The sequence below is a fragment of the Protopterus annectens genome, chromosome 7.part0, assembly GCF_019279795.1.
Source record: "Protopterus annectens isolate FY-2018-M chromosome 7.part0, PAN1.0, whole genome shotgun sequence".
Classification (NCBI taxonomy): Eukaryota; Metazoa; Chordata; order Ceratodontiformes; family Protopteridae; genus Protopterus; species Protopterus annectens.
In genome coordinates this window covers 231,822,884-231,845,569 of record NC_056739.1, presented here as the reverse complement: position 1 = coordinate 231,845,569, position 22,686 = coordinate 231,822,884, and the positions used below count along the sequence as shown (strand labels likewise).

General features: G+C 39.4%; 1 protein-coding gene across 2 annotated transcripts in view; it reads right to left on the bottom strand.

Moving 5' to 3' along the window:
- Window positions 1–22,686, bottom strand: part of LOC122806371 (NACHT, LRR and PYD domains-containing protein 14-like) — a 549,548-nt gene that overhangs the window by 388,786 nt on the left and 138,076 nt on the right. For both annotated transcript variants that reach the window (XM_044076722.1, XM_044076721.1), the window contains exon 3: window positions 10,189–10,227. In XM_044076722.1, coding sequence (XP_043932657.1) covers window positions 10,189–10,227 — 39 coding nt within the window. The remainder of the gene's footprint in view (window positions 1–10,188; window positions 10,228–22,686) is intronic.

The following is a 22,686-nucleotide window of genomic DNA, read 5'->3' as shown; positions in this document are numbered from 1 at the left end:
CCTTAAAAGCCTAGCCGTGCAGCCCAAATGTGACCCACAAATTTGATTTATATTTGATTTACAGGGGTGATTTACCGACTGCCTCTGTCCATCAGCAACATAGGAGCCAGAGCAATGGTGAATTTCTGATTACCCATCCATAGGTCCAAGCTGATTTCTTTTAAGCCATTGCACTGCTCTGTGTTGACTTTCAGTCCTTGATGCTGAAGTTGATCACCTGCTTTTTAGCATTCCATCCATTAACATCTATGTGGGTGTCTCAGGTCCACAATTACTGCTAGACTGATAATAGCCAGGTTGGTATGTCATGACCACATCCTGTGAACAGGGTAACAGAGTAATTTATATGTGCATGGTATAACTGAATCCACATTATGCTTGAATATTGACATGCATAGCATATCACACACAACAGCACATCTATCTTTGGCTAAACCATTACCTATGATTTCAGTTTAATGAAAAACTCCTCTCTAATGTTTTACGTTAGTTATTACACCTACCCTTCCTACTCCCAAGGGTAACCTAAATCAGTCTTGCTTGGCAAACTTTAGGAATATTCTGTTATATGAAATTGTCAGGCAGTGAATTCAGTCATCTGATATGGAAGTACAAAAGAAATATCCTCTTTTATTACCCAGTCACATAAATCAGCTGAGATGGATCTCTTATAAATCAGTAAGGTTCAGGAACTGTGACTAAGTAAAAGACCAGATCTGCACTCATAGGCTGAGATAGAAATCTAGTCATTCCTGCAGGTGCTTTATATCATTAGAGGCAAGCACTGACTAATGGCAGTCACTCTGAATCTCAGAAATTAAGTCTGCATTACATTAATCTACACACATATGCACAAGTTGAGAAATGAAATAATTACACAAGTCTTACAAGGATATCTCTCAGAGAAACCACATGGTGTATTTATTCATTATATGCCAGTGCTATAGATTCTCTTTCCGAAAATGCAACAGCTCACGGTAAACATTGTGCAAATCAGATGTCACATACCTGCCTGGAAATTCTTATTTTTGTAAATTACCCAACACACATACAATGGTTATGTCACTGCTTACTTGAAAAGGTAAAATTTTAGCAAACCCCACTGTATGGATATGTTATGCTCTGATTCACTATTATCTATAAGTACACTCTATGCTGTAATCTAGTGTTTTTTTTCCTTTCACCAGTTGTTTAGAGATTGAATCTTTGCAGTTGAGCTAATTTTAAAATTTAGTACACGAGGCACTTTGTGTCATCTTTTAGATGTATATAGGAAGTATTACAGAATATAATTCATAAATAAGTCTAAACGTGATGTTATGTTGTTTAATAAAGAACAAAAGAGTATAATGATTCCTTTTGTTTTCACAGATCATTTTAAAGTATGAATCCTTAAATCTATACATGATGATAAAGTATACAAACAAGCTTTGCTTATAAGAAACTGTATGCAGGCACCCTTTTCCTAGAACTCACTAAATTATAGTCTCGGTACTTTATCAAAGCTGTTTTGAGTTGCTACTCTCAAAACCTGTTTAATGGGGCTAAGCAGCACAGCTGTCTCCTCAATAATAGACATGTTTATTTTTCTCATTAACTGTAGAACTTGGTTATGACATGCTAAAAAAATTGGCATGTTGCATTAGCGCTAGGGAATCTTCTGTACTAAATAAGCACCAACTGCAATGTCACATGATAAATTTGTCAGTAAGGCCTTAATGTTCAGACAGTTTTAACAGTACAACAAAAATTGATTTCAGCTGCTCTTCAGAACCCTAGGCTGACTTGATCACCATTTTCATTTTCTGTCTCTCCTTTTCTCTCCCTCTCTCCCCTCACTCTCTCACTCTCTCTCTCTCTCTCTCTCTCTCTCTCTGTGTTAGCTAAACCACAGCTTGTAATTTTAGTAACTGTATACAATATCCATATGTTCTAACTTTGTATGTTATTCTCTTGGTAGCCGCGGCCTTTTTCATCACTGTGAATGGGACATTATGGCTAATTCATGTTTTCTATTAGCCAAAACATCTGTCTCTCAAAGACTGCTTGCTTAGATAGACTAACAACTTACAAGTTATAACTTCTTGTTTTTCTCCTCAGGTTTTAATTAATCTCTCTATACAGTGGCACAGTGGAATAGCATTGTTGCTTCACAACAATAGATTCTTTGCTTTGATTCTCATCTGGGGTACCTTCTGTGTGGAGTCTGCATGCCCCCCTCCGGTGTTAGTGCGGTTTCCATAGGGTTCTCCAGTTTCCTACCATTTTCCAAAGACATGCAGTAGGTGGAGTGGACACTCTAAATTGGAAATAGATGTGAGTGTGCATGTGTGGTATGGAAGAACACCTGTGGCAGGGCTAGCCCCACAGTGGTATGGACATTGGATTGTCATTCTTGAAGTGGCACCTTAACCCCTTGTACAAAAAATGGGGAAAGAGGTTGTAATGGATGGACCTCATCTTTTGAGATCTATTGCCTCATTAAATGTAAGAGCAGTCTCTCCGAGTGTTGCCTTCTCTTCTAAATGAACACTAATTTTAATGTAACATGCCAAACTTTTATTTTTATAGCATGCTATGACCCTGTTCTCCGGTTTCAGTGTCTTTCTCTCACTGACTGAAACACACACACACACACACACACACACACACACACACACACACACACACACACACACACACACACACACACACACACACACACACACACACACACACAATATGTCTAGTATAGTATGAGCTGCATTTTTTTCTAGACTAGAATTTTTCAAGGTTTCTTTTTTTAGCCATTTGGAAGTAAACTGTGTACTTCTCTTTCTAGGCACAAGTGGGTATTTAATGTCTGTGTTTAACAGCAGGAACTTAACTTGTGATGAAAGGATCATAGCAGCTTGAAAGGTGAAGTAATTGCAAAAGTTATATTGTCCAATAAAAGGTATTACACCACATCTGTGTTCCAGGGACTTTGTTCCTTCCATATCTGTACAATAATTCATGTTGAAGATCTCGGTCAAATTTCTCCTTCCTGGCTCCCACTGACACACATTTAACCCAATGAGTTAAGTATGAGGATTTGAGGTACAGTTCCCCTAAAGCAGCTATATACTGCTCCATAATATACTCTCTTATCCTTACCCTAAGCTTAGTTGGGGAATCTTTGGGGATACTGTCCATGGTATTCTAGGATACACTTCATCATAGGTATGTATCAGGTAAGCACCAGCTGTTTTCTGTAGGTACTCTTCATATCCAAATATAGTTCTAGTTCAGATATGTTTAGCTGGATTGATGTCAGATTATCAAAGTTGCGAAACTTTGAAATTCATATGGCCACGACCATATGATCAAAGTTTTGAAACTTCAAACATTAAAAAAAATTAAAAATAAAAAACTTCTATTTTTAATGTTTTTTTCAGGGGGACAAGCCCCCTCTATACCCCCATGTGGATGGCTGCCCCCCACACACACACACACACACACACCTCTAGCTAATTAAATATACCAACTCCAAGATAGCACTACATTGCTGAAAAGGTTAAATTTACTGTTTCACACTGTACCGGGATCTCCATTCTAAATGTTTGAATTTTCAAAACTTGTTTTGACCATATGACCTTTAACGTTTTGAAACTCTAATCTACTACAGCAAACACTCAGTTAACTGGAACTCAAGCAACCACAAAAAAAAAAATCGAAGAAATACAGTACAATTTTCATGTGTTGCACTTTTAGCTTCCCCCACCAGTAGAACCATACATTACGTTTTTGGAGTTTTAAAAAGGAAGATAGGAATGCATTCCCTCTCTCCCCCACCTAACAACAAATCAAACCAAACAAATAGTATCGGGTACAGAATTAATCATACCTGTTTTTAATAGTAACTCTCAAGCAACCAAAAACTACAGTTATCCGGCATCTACCAATCCGCATGGGTGCCAGTTAACAGAGAGTTTACTGTAATAGGGATCCGATCCATTTAGCTATATGCCCTATTACTGTAGTTTCCAAATCAAGAATCCATGGACAAATTTGATGAAAAATTAAAAAAATTTGAAAAAAATGATATTAAATACTGACCTAATATAAGTAATTATTATTTTGTAATCTCCTGTAGCATAAAAAGGTTTTATGGTGACCATCATGCATTTGAGATTATTGTTTAAAGCCCTGCTATATTCTGCTTCCAGGCACCAAAGTCTCTAATTTTCATCATTATTAGTTACTGATAGTGGGTCCTAGGGCTCACTATGCCTAGGCATCCCCTAAAATGTCTGAATGTCTGACTTTTTATCCCATTCCCACCCCAGTTTATCTTCAAAGGACAACAAGATAATACATGGCATTATATTGTCTTGTTCTAAGGTACTACTTAACACCAAGTAGTCAGACAAGTTTTATTGTAGTGTAATAATTATTTGAAATTTGAGTCTAGAATGTCTCATTTAGTGGATGATTAATGAAAAAAATAAGCCTATTCAGATAAACAGATGTCATGAAATGCCTTGAAATGACAAGTTCTATATCCTGAGATCTGCTACACTCCACAGAAAATATACCAACACTGAATGGTAGTTTATTTATTTTTTATTTTATTTTTATTTATTTATTTAAATTTGTTGACCGGGAGTGTCCGACTGGACGTGGGTCCATTTTCAGCGGAGGCCCGGGGAGAAAAGCTCCACAGTAAAATAAACAGACAGTAGTTACATTGGATTACATAGCGATTAACAATTTAACATAGAAATGACTTACAACATATTTACAGATGAAGAACATAGTACATCAGTAGACAACTAGAATCTTTATCTGAAGTACATAACAGGCATTAACAAATGCAACAATGAGAAGTTCCTGCTGTGTAATAAGTACTAGGCTTATGAGCATCTGAGCTTGCTATAATCAAGGTAGTTAGTGGAGTGGAAAGAAAGGTAGTAGTTGGATGGGGTGGATGATATTAGAGTGGAAGTTGCAAGGGCATAGCCAGCATGTTTTTAGGTGCGCTTTTAATAAAGTTTTGAAGTTGGTGCATGATGGTATGGAGGTAATTGTGGGTGGGAGTGAGTTCCATAATTTGGCTATGGCGCAAGAGAATAGTGCTTCACCAGCAGAGTTATTGGCTTTAGTGATCTGCAAGTGATTTTTGTTGCTGGATCTTAGTGGTCTGGTGGTGCGATAGGGTTGGAGCAGATTCTGGAGGGATGGGACATTTAGTGGATGGTTTACTAGTTTGTGGGTGAGTGAGAGTTGATATCACTGAAGGAGGTGAGGGAGTTCAAGCCAGCCCAGTTCAGCAAGTGAGAGATAGTGGTGACTACGGTAGGATGCCCCTGTGGCAAATTTGGTGATTTTGTTGTAGCAGATCTCTAGCTTGTTTAGATCACATTGCCTTAGGTTGGTATATACTGGAGAAGCATAAAGTAGGGTGGAGATAAGGTGGGAATTTGCTATTGAAATCTTTGCTGCTTTGGTGAGAAATTATTTATTTATGTACAATGCTCCAAGTTTTTTCTGGACTTTTTTTATGGTCATGGATATGTGAATGTCAAATTTTAGTTTATTGTCTATTTCCACTCCTAGCAATTTGGTGTGTTCATTTGGGTATATAGTGATGTTGTCTTTTGCTGTGATGTTAAAGTGAGAGTTGTTTTGAGTATGTTTGGTGGGTTGGAAGATGAGTAGTTTAGTTTTGTTTGGGTTGAGTATTAATTGGGCATCGGATAACCATGTTTCAACAGAGAAAAAGGCTTCCTGTGTGACTTTTTGCAGTTTGGGTAGGGACTGGGCTGAGCAGATGATGGTCGAGTCATCTGCATATTGGATGAGTGTGCCATGTTTGGTGGCAGAGGCTAGATTATTGGTGTAAACAGAGAAGAGTAGGGGTTCCAAGGATGGATCCTTGGGGAACCCCTATGGAGACAGGTAGTTGGGGAGATATGTCATTCTGCCATACAACGGATTGTTGGTGGTCAGACAGGTAACTCTGAAACCAGTTGGTGACAGATTCTGAGAAGGATAGGTTATTGAGGACAGAGATAAGTTGTTTGTGTGGGACCATGTCAAATGCTTTAGATAGGTCTAGGAAAGTAGCAGAGGAGAGATAGCCATTGTTTTTATGCTGAAGGATAGTGTTAGTAAAGGAGAGTAAGGCAGTGGTGGTGCTATGGTTTGGTCGGATACCATGCTGAGTACTGGAAAGGAGGTTGTTAGTAAGGAGGTAGTCTGAGACCTGAGAGTGTATGCATCTCTCTAGTATTTTGGAGAGTGGAGAGAGAACAGCTATGGGGCGGTAATTGGTTAATTCTGCAGAGGGTCCGCCTTTGTGGAGGGGAATTATATGTGAGACTTTCCACAATGTGGGAACGTAACTTTGACAGATCGGTTAATCAAGATGGATACTGGGTAGGCCAGAGCATCAGCTGCGATTTGTAGGTATTCACTTGGGAGGTTGTCTGCTGCTAATTTGGTGGGTTTAAGTTTAGTTAAGAGTTTTTTATGTTGGAGGTAGGTACAGGAGAAAAAGAGAAGGCAGTGGGGAGATTACTAGTTGAAGGTGTGGGTTGAAGGGGAGGGGGGTTGTGTTGTTTAGCTAGTGATAGTATGGTTTGGGTGAAGTGTGTGTTGAATGAGGTAGCAATATTTTCTGAGGAGTGAGGGATGCTAGGAGGAGGGGTACTGACTTTACCTGGGTGGAGGATGGAGTTTATGGAGGACCAGAATTGTTTGGGGCTGTGTTGTGAGGAGTCTAGGGCAGACTGGTAGTATTGGAATTTGTCCTGTTTTATTAGCTTTTTGACTTTATAGTGTAGTTCTAGGAATTTCTGTCTAGTTGAGGGGGTTTTGGTTTTGTGCCAGTGCTCCCAGGCTTTATCCCTGTTTTTCATGTCTGACTTAGTGGTTTTCTGTAGCCATGGGGAGGGTTGTGCTTTGGTTCTGGAAAATCTTATGGGGGCATGGTAATCAAGGATGTTCAGGAAGGTAGTATTAAAAAATTCAACTGCGTCATCTAGACTGAGGTACTTTAGAGCATGCCAGTTACATTCTTTGAGGGATGAGATGAATGTGAGTGGGTTAATTTATGCATTTGACGGTAGATGACAGGTTTAGCTTGGTACAGGTATTTTTTGAGTAGGAATGTTGGGAAGTGATCACTGAGGCTATCTGATAAGCAGCCTGTTATATATGACTGGGGGTTCTTACTGACTAGTATCCAATCCAGGGTAGTGTGCTTGCTGGAGTTTTTATTTATCCTTGTTGGTGACTGGACTAGTTGGGTGAAGCCATAAAGGTGTACATGATGGGTTGGATTGTTGCCAGAACAGGATTGCCAGTCAATATTGAAATCACCTAAGATGATAGTTTCTTGGGGGAGATGGTGGGTAGACCAGCTGAGGAGGTTTTCTAGCGGAGGGATGTTTTGACCAGGTGGGAAGTAGCATCCAATTATGTTGATGGTTTTGTTTTGGTTAATTTTGAGGTTGGTATATATTATTTCTTCATTGCCTATTTGTGGAGCTGATTATTTTAAGATCTGGATGTTTAGATGCTGTTTAAATATTATAGCTACACCACCTCCTTTTTGTTTAGCCGGTCTACTCTTAGTATGCCATAACCTGTAGGGAGTATTTACTCACTGGTAATGTGAGGTTTTAGCCAGGTTTCTGTCAGGATGACTATATCTGGGGAGTACAAGTCTATGGTGGCATGGAGTTCATGGACTTTGTTGGATATACTTCTAATATTTGGGCTTAGTAGAAGGAAGTCACTTGGCTTTCTATTGGCTGTAATATGGGAGAAGTTGTGGTTTCTAGTCTGATTATGAGGACTGGGGTTGGAGATGGTAGGGCCAGGGTTGGGGTGGATGTCTCCACTTAGGGCTAGTTTTGATATGCATGAGATTATTAGTTTTCTCAGTTTTTGAATGTATTTGTTTATAAGGGAAACTTTATGATTGTGCTCTGTTGGTAATAGGTATGGTGGGAGGGTTACTATGTTAAGTTGTAGGGTTGCTTTACGTTTGAGTAATATAGTTGGTAGAATATGTGGGGAGTGCATAGGGATGGTTCTTGAGCTGGTGGGAGGGGAGCTGAGTATGGGTGAGACATGAGTGGTGGTGTGAGTAGTAGTACAGCGATAGTGGTTGAGTGGGGGAATGATGGAGCTTTGGTAGGATGCAAGATATGCAAGGAGAGTGCATGCTTTGAGCAAAGGAAAGGTATGCTTGTACATGTTAGTTGAGGAGGTGTGATAGTAGAGGGAATATGGAGGAGGTAGTGTTGGGTTAGCACTGTGGTTGGCTATTGGAAAGATGGGAGGGTTTTGAGTGCAATAAAGGTGGGACCACTGGGGGTGGGAGGGAATAGGGGGCAGGGTGGGGAGCGAAGCGGGTAGAAACCCTGTTTGTTTCCAGCCCCTCATACAAGAACCTATCTCAAAACCAAGACAAGTATGTGTTAAGAAACAATCACAACTGACCAAGGACTGCTCTGAAACTGTAAGTCATTTCTTAATTTCTCAGGTGGAAAAACAGGATAACCTTGTATCAGTAGGCTACTGTGGTCATAGTTTAAATTAACAAACACACAGTATGGATCAGTTATGGATACTATTTGCTAACAGAAGGGAATAAGATAAAGTGGAAGGTGTGTGTCTCTGTGTGTGTGTCTCTGTGTGTGTGTCTCTGTGTGTGTGTCTCTGTGTGGTGGGGGGGCTGCTTACAGCCAAAGCAGAGTGCTCTCCAGGGGAAAATGAAGATTGGCTCAAACAGGTAGACACATACTCAAAGTTAACTGTAGCTGTTTGCAGACAGTTTAGACCCGAACTGTGCTTTTCTTATAAGAATGTTAAAGGTGGTACCGCAGTTGAATACTTAAGAGTGGTGTTAGGTCTAGAAAAGAAGAGTACAGAGAGGAGTAAGCACTTTTGAGATGGTAAATATATATTATAAAGATTATAAAAAACACACTGAACAAATAGCTACCACATGCAGGACAATGTCCTGAACCACTTCTTAGTATATGCAGATACTGAGCCAATTGGAAGAACATTAGAAAACAAAAACCCAGACAGTTATGCAGTCACAGATAAAAATATAGCGAGCAGCAATCTGTCGTGGTTCTCTAATGTGATTCTATCCACCAGTAACAGCACAAACTTATAGAAATAATATAATAACTTATAGAAAACTTATAGAAATAATTTAGACACTAGTATGAGCTGTCTACACACAACACAATTATATGTAGTATTCAGTTAGCATGTGTTAGATCATTCAGCCTCTACATAAGTATTTTCTATGTTCTCAGCAATAATGGGGTTAGCAAAGGGAATGTCGGAATCCAAGCTTACTATGGATACTATACTTTGACAATGAAGTACAGCATTTTTGGGATTAATGCATCACTTGACTCCAGAGACAGCTATATTTTTCACGTCATTTGATTAGATAACTCACCCAAGTCATTAAAAATATAAGTTCCTTAGATGAATTGTCTTTCAGAGTAACAAGTGTAGCAATTTGACAAACCTAACCTAAGACAATTAAAGGACAGAATTATATGAACTGCACCATCAAAGACAGCATACTATAGGTTATGATAGTCTTTAGCTTAGCATGTACTCACAGTACATGCATATATTAGCATCATGCAGTCTTCAGGTACAAAGTTTTAAGAGGAAAAGAGCTGTGGACTAAGAAACTAGTCATATTGGTTTCCATTTCAAGATGCCATGCCAGTCTCGTACCTGACCAATTATGTGTTCAGCAATGGACTGATGAACTCTGACTTCACCCACAGTAACTACTCAATGTCTGTGCATCACTACTACAGCAGATCTCACCAGATTTGCAGTGTTCATTAAACTATGAGGTTATTTATACTACATTAAATACCATATGGTAAAATTATCTCAAGCAGGCAGTCTGAATCAAATGGTACAAAGCAAAACTGGTGCAAATGTAAAAGTATAATGCCTGCTCAGAGGCCCTGTAAGCTGCTTATTTTATTAGAACAGCACTTGAGAAAAAAAATGTTTTGGACAAGAAATATTGTTTTTTTTTTATATTATTATTTTAAAGTATTCAGACCATGTTGATCCTGAATTACCATTAGTTACTGAGTACACAGTGTTTCAACATAATATATGAGAAAGGAAGTATGAAACATCAGCAAAGGCTGAGGCAAGACTTACCCATCACTGAATCAGGAACTGGTACTGGAATAAATTCTTCTGTAAATAAGAAAAGTACTATTAAAGAAAGCATGGAACATTTAAGTTGCACAACAATATTGCACACAATAACCACTGCTCCCTAACCATCTTAAATGCAGTTGTATCAAACGGGTCTACTTTATGCGCTTGAAACATGAAAAACCCGAATCCAAATAGCACGACACATAAAGACTGAACCACGAATACGTTCAACGTACTAAAGCACAAAATTTAAAACCTCGAACCGTCATAGTCAGCCAACCCACCACCCGCAACACACTACCTACCCAAACACAATAAAAAAAACACCAAAACCCTACTTCTAACCCTAATTTAAAGCACCAAAACCCAACTGCTAACCCTATACTAAACCTCACATACACAACTATCTATGCACTATCCTTAGCCCCTCCCTAACCCTAAGGTCCATAACTACCGCACACTTCCCCTACGGAGCTATACCCAAACAAACTAAATATTCCACACACATACACTTAACAAAACCCTACACTAAACCTTACATACATTACCTACACAAAACCTTACATACACTACCTATCTATGCACTTACCATAACCCCTCCCTAACCCTAAGGTCCATACCTATTGCACACTTACCTTATGGAGCGATACCGCAGACGGGCCAACTATGCGAATTCAATATTTCCCCTTTCACGGTTTCATTCATTCGATGTATTCGCAGTTCGCTCTTTATGTGTCACTCTATTTGGATTCGGGTTTTTCAGCTTTTAGAGTGTAAAGTAGATCCATATCAAATACACATTGCTAGGCTTTGCTTATGTATAGCAATGGCTTGCACACAGCAGGAGGAATTGTCGAGTTGTAATTTAACCCCCATTTTATCAAGGGTAACAAAGCGCTTAACAATGACAATTGGAATATATGTGGACACCTGGTCTACTGTCAGTTAATTGAAACTTTAAATTAAGTTCAGTCAAAATACCCAATGGAACTGATCTTTGCCAAACATAATTTTTCATAGACTAGTAATCTTGGAGTCTAAATAACAAAACAAAAGCAGAAACCACAGAGGACGCTCCACAAGGAACGGTGAAGTTGACCACTTTTAATGCTCAATGAAATGAACGACTTAGCGCTTTCACCAGTACAACTGGCTTCTTCAGAGTCGTTTGATACATCATAATGCCATGAATTTATTGCACTTAACCCACAGCCATAGGTTAAAATCATAATGCCCCACCCACTAAAAACATCAAACTACTTAATGTATAATCACACCAAGAACACATAAAATATATATATATATATATATATATATATATATATATATATATATATATATATATATATATATAAAATATGTATAAAACATATATAACAGTAATAATTAATGATGCATAAACATAAAAAACATAGTTAAATTGTCATTGTATAGTGTTTGCAACCAGCTTTAACAGTTAAAGTTACATTAAATTTGTTGAGATTTCAACTTCAAAAGGGGTTTTAAAGACACACTATCATTAAGCCCAGGAGATTTCAGTGCATTAAGTCTTAACTGCCATTCTGTTTCTAGGGCACCCACTTTGTTAACCGTGTCCCCACAACCATCAAACTCAGCAATCCGTCCTACCACAAAAAATAAGAAATTGTTGAAATTGGAACATGTAGTACTGTGTAAATATAACGCATTATGCATGTCATTCTTTCTAATGGATCTAACATGTTCTGATATCCTGTCTTTCAACCTCCTAATGGTCTTGCCTACGTAGAATGCCTCACATGACATACACGAGGCCACATATACTAAATTCTTAGTATTACAGTTGCATTGACCAGGACATTGTATAGTGTACTTATAACCACACACACACACAGATAGGATCCTTCACTGATAAATCTACACCACCTACATGCTCCACATTTTCTCATACTTTATTTAAATTGTGGTTTGGCTTTCCTTTCCAACATTCCCTTCAAGTTGTCACCTCTACTGTAAACAAATCCCTTTGATTTCATCACTTAAAACACTTCTCCAAAGATTTTTCACCATTTACCTAAATCAGGTGCTCTGTTGTAATTTAACACAAGACAAGCTCCTGAATACTTGCCATCATTTTTATTACTTATTGAAACCCTTGAATATAAAATAGGGGAAAACCTAGTAGCCCTTCTTCTGACCACGTCCTTTTTAATTTTGAGTAGCAGTTTTAACGGATATCCACGTTCCAAAAACATTCCAATTAATTTAAACATCTCCACCTTAAAAGTTTTCTCATCACTCACTAATCTTGATGTCCTGACCATTTGCCCCTTGATAACACCTTTCCTCTGATGCCAAGGGTGACAACTATCAAAATGTAACAGGGAATTCAAATAGTTTTCTTTCCTATAAATGTTACTTGAAAAATAAATGTTACTTGAAAAACCCCCACTAGTTTTAATAATGGTTAAATCCAAAAAATTAACAACATCTTCATTCCAAGTGTATGTAAATTTGAGAAAATTGGTCGTCCCATTCAAATATTCAACAAATTCACCTGCTGTTTTTTCATCACCCTTCCACAAAATCAACAGATCGTCCAAAAATCTGTTGTACAGCTCAATGTTACTGTTAAATCTGGAAGAAAAAACATACTGCTTTTCCCAAGTAAGTAACACTGAGTTAGCAAAAACCGGGGCACACTTCGCCCCTATTGCTACTCCAGACACCTGCTGATATGTTTCACCCTCAAATGAAATATTTTTTTTTTTTAAGACAATCTCCATCAGGTCATATAAAAAGTTAAGCTTATTTGTATCCACCATACTACCCTCTACAATGCTGTCCTAGAACATATCCAAACCTAACTGGTGTGGAATGACTGAAAATAAATTAATAACATCAACTGTCAAAAAACCAAAAATTACACCACTCGTGTCCAAAGCCCTAAGTCTTTCAAGGCAATGCCACGAATCTCTAAGTATGTGGGTGGTTTCACTGACAACTGGCTTACACATAACATCAATGTATGCCGCTAAAGGTTCGGTCTTAGATCCCCTTGCTGCCACAATGGGTCTAAATTGTAAGTTCTCAGTACCCTTGTGTACTTTTGGAATACCAAATATACAGGGAATTTTTGGAAACTTAACACTCAAATAATGAAATTCCATCTCATTAATAACTCCTGGACATAAAGCATCTTGTAAAAACAAATCAATTTTAAGATACGCTCTGTTAATCTCATTGGAGGAAACCCTCTTATAAGTGTGTTCATTGTTCAGAATCACAGACATTCTAGGAACATAATCAATTTTGAACATTACTACCATCCCCCCACCCTTGTCAGGTTTCATAAACCTGAACTGGTCAGAGATCCTGTAACATTTCAACAATTCTCTTTCTTCTTTTGAAAGATTGTCTGTTTCCTTAATGTTGGATGTCAAGTTTCTTCTAAACTCGTACTCAACCAACCTTTCAAACAACACAATCTCAGCATTAGGGGGCGGTATAAAAGTACTCCTTTTCAAAATTTGGGTACATTCATTAGAGTTCCCTCCATCATTCTGCTTCCCCAAGGCTGAGAAAAAAACTTTTAAATGTAATTGTCTTGTATACAGTTTTAAGTTAATGAGTACATGAGCAATATCCAATCTAAAGTTAGGTACAAAACTGATGCCTTTACAAAAAAGATCAAAATGTGCATCACCAATCACAATGTCAGTGTAGTTGTAAATACAAAAACATTTCTCCTCAAAATCTGATGTTTCAAGGCATCACATCCCTCAAAACACACATCCCCATTGTTACCATCATGCAAACTCATAGAACATGATAACTCATCACCAAGTAAATTCATCAAGTTCATCTCAACACCACCATTAAATGACAATTCACCTTCATTATGAACAATGCTACAATTCTGATCCAAAACTGCATCATTAATGTCCGTAAAAAAGTCGTCGTCACCATGTATTAATAACAACCCCTCCTGTTGGCTCTCCCCCCCCGCATATAAGTCACTTGTGGATTTCCCACAGTCTGCCCTCTGTTCATGAGCTTCTCTGACCTCCGCGGTCCGTTCTGTTGCTCTAAAAAATCCTCATTGACCGGCTCAACAAAATTGTCATTAAACACAGTGTCCATTTGGTTTTTTTCCCCATTATTTGATGAAACTTTAAAACCCGGAGGGTATGCACAATTGTTTTTATAGTCTGTGGTGTCCCTTGCAAGCTTTTTCTGTTTCAAAGCCAAGTTCGTATTGACAAAAGTTTCAATATTCATAACCACTTTGTCAAAATTACTCTGGTAATGCTGAAACAAGAGATCACTAGTAATACTCACATTTTATTTACTAATTTTATCCTGCATTTCTAGCAACTTGACATCATTGTTACGAATTATCATGTCCAACATGTCCATGCCTGCTCTATTAAAGAGAGTAGTTAGTTCACGGAATGCTTCTGTGCCCTCGTCTGTATGCCAGGCTGTATGCCAGGTCTGCTATCACTTCTATGTAGGGAAGATGAACAGGTCGCTCCGCGAGCGCATAAGGGACCATCTTTATTGTTTCAGTAGGGGTGAACTGACTAGTGCTATAGATAAACATATGATCCAACAAGGTCAAGAGCACGTATTTTTATTTCAAGTTTTACATATACAAGCACTTAGTATTAGAGGTGGGGATATAGTAAATTCAACTGAGGAATCTGGGTGGATTCTCCGCTTGGGAGCACATTTGGGCAGGGGACTTAATGAGAGTGTTTCATTGAAACCAGTGTTGAAAGCAAGGTCACTCAAATGATGATTTTTTGAAATAATGATTAGTAGTTCATGTTTGCTTCTATTATTCATTATTTACTATTTTTTATTTTTTGATTGTTATATTTTTTAGATCTTCCTATTAGATTTTATATGCAATGTATGTGTTGTAATTATTTGGATTTGTGGAATTGTTTGATTCAATAAAGGAAGTGATGTCAGTCTATTTAAATGCTTGTTTTTAGGTTACTAGTTGTATCACGTCTGAGGAAGCGGTTTATACCGTGAAAGCGCTTACGTGGAATAAAGCTTTTTGTGTATTTTATAATTTGCGATTCATCTTATGTTTTTTCTTCCATCAGTGAAGTTTTGGGCTACCATTTACGTATACAACAGATTTCAGGGTATTTGTATGTTTTCATATATATATATATATATATATATATATATATATATATATATATATATATATATAACATATGTATAAAAAATATGTACAAAAATATATACACATAGTATAATATGTGTATACATCTATTTACAATAAACATCAGAGTTATGGTCACAGGAAATATTGAAATAACAGAGATGAATAGATTCATGCAGATACAGACAAACAGTACTTAATCTCAGTATATTTTCTTGACTGATCTAAAGAATTACTATACCCTAGTTCACTTACTCAAGCAAGGCAGGATGAAGTGAGTGAGAGATCCTTCATTGTCAGGTTAAAAAAACAGAATGCTTTGAGACTTCAGTCTCGTCTACTATTAAAACATAACTTTTACCCTGGATTACAGAAAGATATCACTTACATCTGGTCATATGACTTCTGGTTCCCAAACTGCCCCTTTTCCTAGCAACTAACCTAGAATATCACACGTGTCAGTAATACGCACAGAGCTTTGCTAAGATGTTTTGCAGCTTCTGGAAGTAATTAAACAATAAAACACTTCTACTCTTCTATAGGAGCTAATAAACCATTCTCTGGCATAGACATTTTCTCTCTGGCTGCAATCAGGACTGTATGATACACCCTGGGATTGAGCAAACAGCCATGCAGGAATAAACTATTCCTGCACAGCAGGGACTGTTCCTGTTCAGCCCGGCAGCATGTCATGTATATTTATGAAGGCGCACTGCCATGCACTAAAATGAACATGGTTTTGTGTACGAGTGCAGGGGGTGTGTCTGAGAGTAGAGGGTCTCACAAAACACATGCCCCTGCACTCCAGAATTGCCTTTCAGCAATAAAAAATGAATGGGAATGCTTGTAACACTCCCAATCCATCAGGAAAACAAATCTGAGGTAAAGTCATAACAGACAATCGTCCCTACCAAGCACACCTCTCAACTGTACAGATTTTCACAGAATGCTCCGATTTTTGCCTCATATTTTTGGTGTGTTCCCCCTAAAATCTATACCATTCTGGCAAATAGCTGAGGACTGAAGTCATTAAATAATGACAAAACATTTGAGTTTAAGACTCCACACATCCTTCAGAAAATTCATGCTAATGTAAAACCTATTATCCTAGCAACTTTTTAAGTTTGTAAGAGCAATATTTAAAATCTGTCCCTATTTGTCCCCCCATCATCATTTTAGGCTTTGTCCAGATATTTTGCTCTAAGAGGTTGAGAGGTATGCTACCAAGCCAAAAATTAGGATAACACAAGTAGCATAAGCACATAACACACACCTCCCAACCCATCAGAGTAAGTAATGTGGACAAAGCCAAAAGGGACAATTGCCACACAAAGCAGAAAGTTGATAAAATAACCTGTTTAGCATTAGCAGGGATATTCTGAAGGGTTCAGATAAAATAACACAATTTTTTTTTATAAATGCGTAAAGTTTAAGCGTAACTGCGCAGGTGTGCCCATTCCTTAGCTATGCTTAGTCCAGCTTAAACAGCACAAGAAGTTAAACAGCAAGAGACATCCAACATAAGCAGTATTGCAATAGTGTAGTTTTTAGAGTGTATGCTTTGCAAGCAGCCATTCTTGGTTTGATCCCCACTGTAACCAATTTGCATTTTACATGTGAAAGCAGTACATAAACATTTTTTTAGTTTTACCTACTAAATAACATATATTTGTTAACTGGAGTACTGGATTAGGTCCAGATGTGAGGTGTCAGTTTAATGTTGTTGTGGTTTGTCTTTTCGGCTTTTCCCGGTAAGGGGTCACCACAGCGGAACTCCGGTCCGCCAATGATTGGCAGTAGATTGTTTTTTATGGTGCCCCACACAGTATAGTCACACATGAATTAGTATAGTCACACATGAATTAATGTAATGAAATCACATTGGGGGATGTCAGGGACAGTAAACAAATGTATAATATATAATGAATGATGAATCAATGCCATACAGCAGATAGTCTATAAAATGAAAAATAAGCAATGCTAAGCATTGCACAGCTCTGCTTACCAGGTGTAAGCATTGTGTAAATATGACTGCCTAGCTAAGTGGATTTGCCCATCAGTAAGCAGTGCTGAACTTGTCCCTTTAAGCAATGCCAACCTTATCCAAGCAGGCTTGCCCATAGCTTAGCTTAACTCAGCATATTTAAAACTGTCCAATCACAGCAAGGGGTGAGAAACCGCCACATTTAAACCCCATAGGCAGGAATACAGCTCATAACTGGTTGCAGCTTCCCACTGTAGGCAGAATGGCATGAGTTGTAGAGGGACTGCACTTCTAGGCACAGTGCTGGGGCATACAGGAGTCCAAGGTCATGGTAGGACTCCTGGTAAAAAAACATGACGACTGCTGCAGGGCCAGTACCAGGGCTCTCAATATAAAGAGGATGCCTGGGACCATCTCGCCCATGATCTCACCAGTGCCACTGGTATCCAGACTGGTGAGCAGGTCAGGCACCACTATGCCGACTTGAAGTGGAGAAAGAGGGAGCTCTTGAATGAGTGGGTCCAATAAGCAAAGCAGGGGGGCGATGTCCCAGCAGTAAGTAGTCATACCATTACTGTTTACTAAAGTCCAGCATGTATATGTGATGGATAGATATGCCTAAATATGTCTCTATATCCTTTACAGCTGCAGCTGAGTGTGCCGTGAATCAGGAAGCCCATGCTAGTAGGCTGTAAAGGCTGTGCCGTGAGGCTGAGTAACAGTCCTGCTTTTAGTAGTCATACCAAATAAATATAAAGTAGTAGAAAGTCACCTGGCAGTATAAAAACTGTTGTATGAGTTGTACTGAATAGACCAGACAATATGACAGTAATAGTCTCATATAGGTCATATTTAAATAAAACTGTAACTGCCTGGCAATAAAGCTCTAAATCCTGGACTGGTTGTGTTTACTCTGGTATTGTATGGCATTTATTGTTGGATTCTCTGAATAGTAATGTTGTGTAAACCACTGTTACCCACACTGTGCTACATAAAAAAATGTCTAGGGATGTCTGTATAAGACTGTTATAAGTACAAGATCAGATTGTACAACCAAGAGAGACAGAAAACACTGAAGAAACAGATAGTAATATCCAAAAAGCACTCTCTGCTGAAACTTAAAATTGTTGTATTTTTAACAGACACAGTCATTGTTCGAATCCTGGGAGTGGTAGTAAGCTGTATGGATAATCATACCTCTCAATGTATACATTTTTCAGAATGTCCAGATAATTGGCCCATATTTTCTGCCTGTTCCTCTGTCCCCCTGGCAAATCAGTGGGATGATCTCAGAATTGTAGTCACAAAATAATGACATACATTTGATTTTCAGGCGTCAAAACCTTCAGAAAATGTATATTAAAACAAATCCTGTCACTCAACAACTCTCCAAGTTTATGACAGCAATGTTCAAAACATGTCCCTATTTGTACCCCCATGTTTTCAAGCTTTGTCCAGAGAGTGTGCATTAAGAGGTTGAGAAGTATGTGCACAATATTAACTGGAATCTGGGAATATGTGTAGAAACAGTCAGGAAGTGTTAAACATTCCCTCCACAGGTCTGTTAGTTAAGAAAACTGTGCCTGCCAATAAAGATTTAAATCCTGAACTGGTGGTGTTTACTCTGGGATAGTATGGCCTGATATGTAGAATTCAGTAACATCTAATATCAGAATAGTACTGTTGTGTCAACCATTGTTTCTCATACTGTGCTACATAAAAATATGTGTAGGAATGTCTGTATAAGACTGTTGTAACTGCAAGGTCAGATTGTACAACCAAGAGAGACTTACACAAAAAAAAAAAACTGAAGAGATAGACAGCAATATCCAAATAGCCCACGCTACTGTGACTTAAATTGCTGCATTTTTAGCAGACACAGCCATGGTTCAATTCCTGGGAGTGGTAGTAAGCTGTATGCATAATCATACCTCTCAACTGTAAACATTTTTCAGAAAGTCCAGATAATTGGCCCATATTTTCTGGTTGTTCCTCTGTTCCCCTGGCAAAACAGTGGGATGATCTCAGAAATGTAGTCACGGAATAATGACATACATTTGATTTTCAGATGTCAAAACCTTCAGTAAATGTATATTAAAACAAATTCTGTCACTCAACAACTCTACAAGTTTATGACAGCAATATTCAAAACATGTCCCTATTTGTACCACCATGTTTTCAAGCTTTGTCCAGAGAGTGTGCATTAAGAGGGTGAGAGGTATGTGCATAATATTAACTGGAATCTGGGAATATGTGTAGAAACAGTCAGGTAGTGTTAAACATTCTCTCCACAGGTCTACCAGGTAAGAGATAAGATGAAAGAAGTTAGCTATAAGACAGTTGAAGTATACACTGTGTACAAACATATCAATGCCCAAACTAAGGCCATAGAGTATTGTAATAATACCTGTACCTTAATGATTAGAGCAATATTCATTAAAGTTGTGAGTACTACAAGAATATACAAGTTGTTAATCAACATCTCCCCCCCATCATATCTGCAACAATATTCTAAATACACAAATCAATGGGTATGTTTACACCAATACTACTGTTGGGACATATGTCCTACTATTCAATAAATACTGAAATGTGTTTCTATTAATGTTCCTTTTTGAAATATTATCATTGGAGGCCTGTTGCTATCAATGTAACCTACATGCAATAGTAATGGCCACTGTGGTTCCATATATGCATGTGTTCTGTTTGCTACGCAACTGTTCAAAATCTGGTGTTTTGGGTTAATGGGAATATCTATGCATGCTGTTATAACTAATCCTGGATCGAGTTGACTATTACTAACCCACATATGTTTTAAAACTGCAACACCATAGCATGTATGGGAAGGCTGGTCCCAGTGGACCCATCTCTCCCACCTCATCTGGCCATGGCACTGAGCCCCAGCATGTCTGGGACCCACCCCAGGACCTCCTCCATCTGCTGGTCCTGCACCACCTTCAGGTAGAACTGCCTCAGAGAATTGGGCCTGTTCCCCCCAGGAGTGGGCGCAGACAGGATCCTGTCATCAGAAGTCAGGTCCAGGGATTGGAGTGTAGCGAGCTCTGAAGGGAATTTGGAGATCTGCTATGCCACTTGAGGGCCATGTGGCACATTCAGAGTGTCAGCCTGCCCTTCTTGCTCAGCCCCCAGCACAGCAACCTTCGGGGCCGTGAAGGTGCAGTGGTGACTGCCCATGGGTAGGGACCTCAGTCCCACTTGTTTCCATTTGGGGGCTGATGGGCTTCCAATTTCCAAACACCCCTGCCCGTCCAAGGTGTTAACCCCCCACGTGTCATATACTGCCCCTGTATGCTGTCTTGTTGGTCTTGTCTGTCTTCCTACTCAAACAACTTCCCCAAATATACCTACTATACGTCTCCAACATCCCACTCGCATCCTCTAATTGTGCAATGAGGGCCTCAAGCTGGTGTAGCAGATCCCCCAATTCTCTGTTATGCACCAGAAACTGGACCTGACTTCAGGTGATAGGATCTTGTCTGTGCCTGCTCCTGGGGGGGGGGGGGACGACAAGCACCATCCCCTGAGGTGGTTCCACCTGAAGGTAGTGCAGGAACAGCGGATGAGGAGGTCCCAGGGTGGGTCCCAGATGTGCTGTGGCCTGGTGCCATGGCCAGAGGAGGTGGGAGAGGTAGTTCTGCTGGGAACAGCCTTCTCAAACATGCTACTGTGTTGCAGGTTTAGAACATATGTGGGTAGTAATAGACAACACAATCCAGAATTAATTATAACAGCACGCATAAATGTTCCCATTAACCCAAAACACCAGATTTATAACAGTTTATATGTCACATATCACGTGTGAGTAATGTTAACATATGCAGTATTGTGGCCCTATTGCATATCAGGGAAGAGGCTGGCATGTCACTAAGGATGTGTACACTCCTCATAGCCACAAGCTTTGAAGGTTGTCAGTGTAATTGGATTTTATTACTCATACATGCACTGCTGATGATGAGATCTGCAAATCAGAGATTAGGCATTCAATATTGACACCTGTCTCATATCATCCCAGGTATGTGTCAGACAAGCATACAGGGGCTGTGAGCAACAGAGCAAACATAACTGCCACACATATACACATTCAGCAATTGTGTGTACACTCGTGAGGTATGGTGCACAGTACATGCCAGGGTGCTGAACAGGTGCACAGCAATACTGTGTACATGGGTGCAGTGTGTTCCAGGGGAAGGAGCATCACCTACTAATACAACTCATGCATCACAGACGTACAGTGTTGGTAACAAGGATTGAGTAAAGCTGCAGTGCATGCTGTTGAGTGCCATATGTCATGCATGTTGACTGTTGAGTAATGAGAGGTCTGTGTAATATCTTTGTGCCACCTTGTGTGTGTGTGTGTGTGTGTGTGTGTGTGTGTGTGTGTGTGTGTGTGATTGAGATTGTAGAGGTAAGCAGTGATGTATAGGTCTTAAAATTATATTTTTTGTTTTCCCCTCAAAGGGGACGAGGTGGTTGAGGGTCCCTCCTGCAGGAAAACTGATGTTAGTTTCCATACAGACTATGACAATGATGATAAGTATGCTGAAGCACAGGCAGGGTTGTCAGGGTCTGAAGTTCTGCCATCAGTTGACATCCCACTTTTATCCACCCCATCCCCGCACATAGTCAAAATGCCTATATATACCCCATCACCAGTGGCTGTAGATGAGGGACAGTTGGCGGGTGGTGGCATGGGACAGGACAGTGTGGTGACTATGGCAAATGTGTCTCTACACAGCAGCCATAGCCAGATGACCGGCGAGGTACCACACAGGCATACGTACAGGGATGCTCAGAAGAGGGCTGCTGGCCATCATGCCCCTGTCAGAAGTGCCAGAGCAGGTGTCACCAGATGCATGTTTCGAGCCATCATGGAGGCACAGGCACGTATAGAACATTATACCAGACAGGGTCTGAGGCTCTAGAGGGCTACTCATTCTGCTGCACTTGACAAAATCCGTGATTTTGCAGGTTCCCACCATTTTTTGCAGAGGTCCTGGATAGACGGTTGGGTGAGATGGTGGGAATCCTCAACTGTGCAATGTCTGTGTTAGAGCATATGGTGGGAGTAGGTCGACAGCCACATGGACGTAGGTCAACAACACAAACAGGTGGAGGTCGATGTGGATGTGTAACAAGTCAAAGCTACTCCCATAGTGGCAATACCAGCACCAGCACTGCAGGAGAGGGTGCTGTCCACACCACAACACAGCAGGTGACCTGCATGTGCTCCTGGCCATTCATGGACATGGATCCAGTGACATTTGTCATCACCAGGGGAGATTACCATATTTCGGCTTGCATATGGTAGTGCCCGTGGAACCTCTGC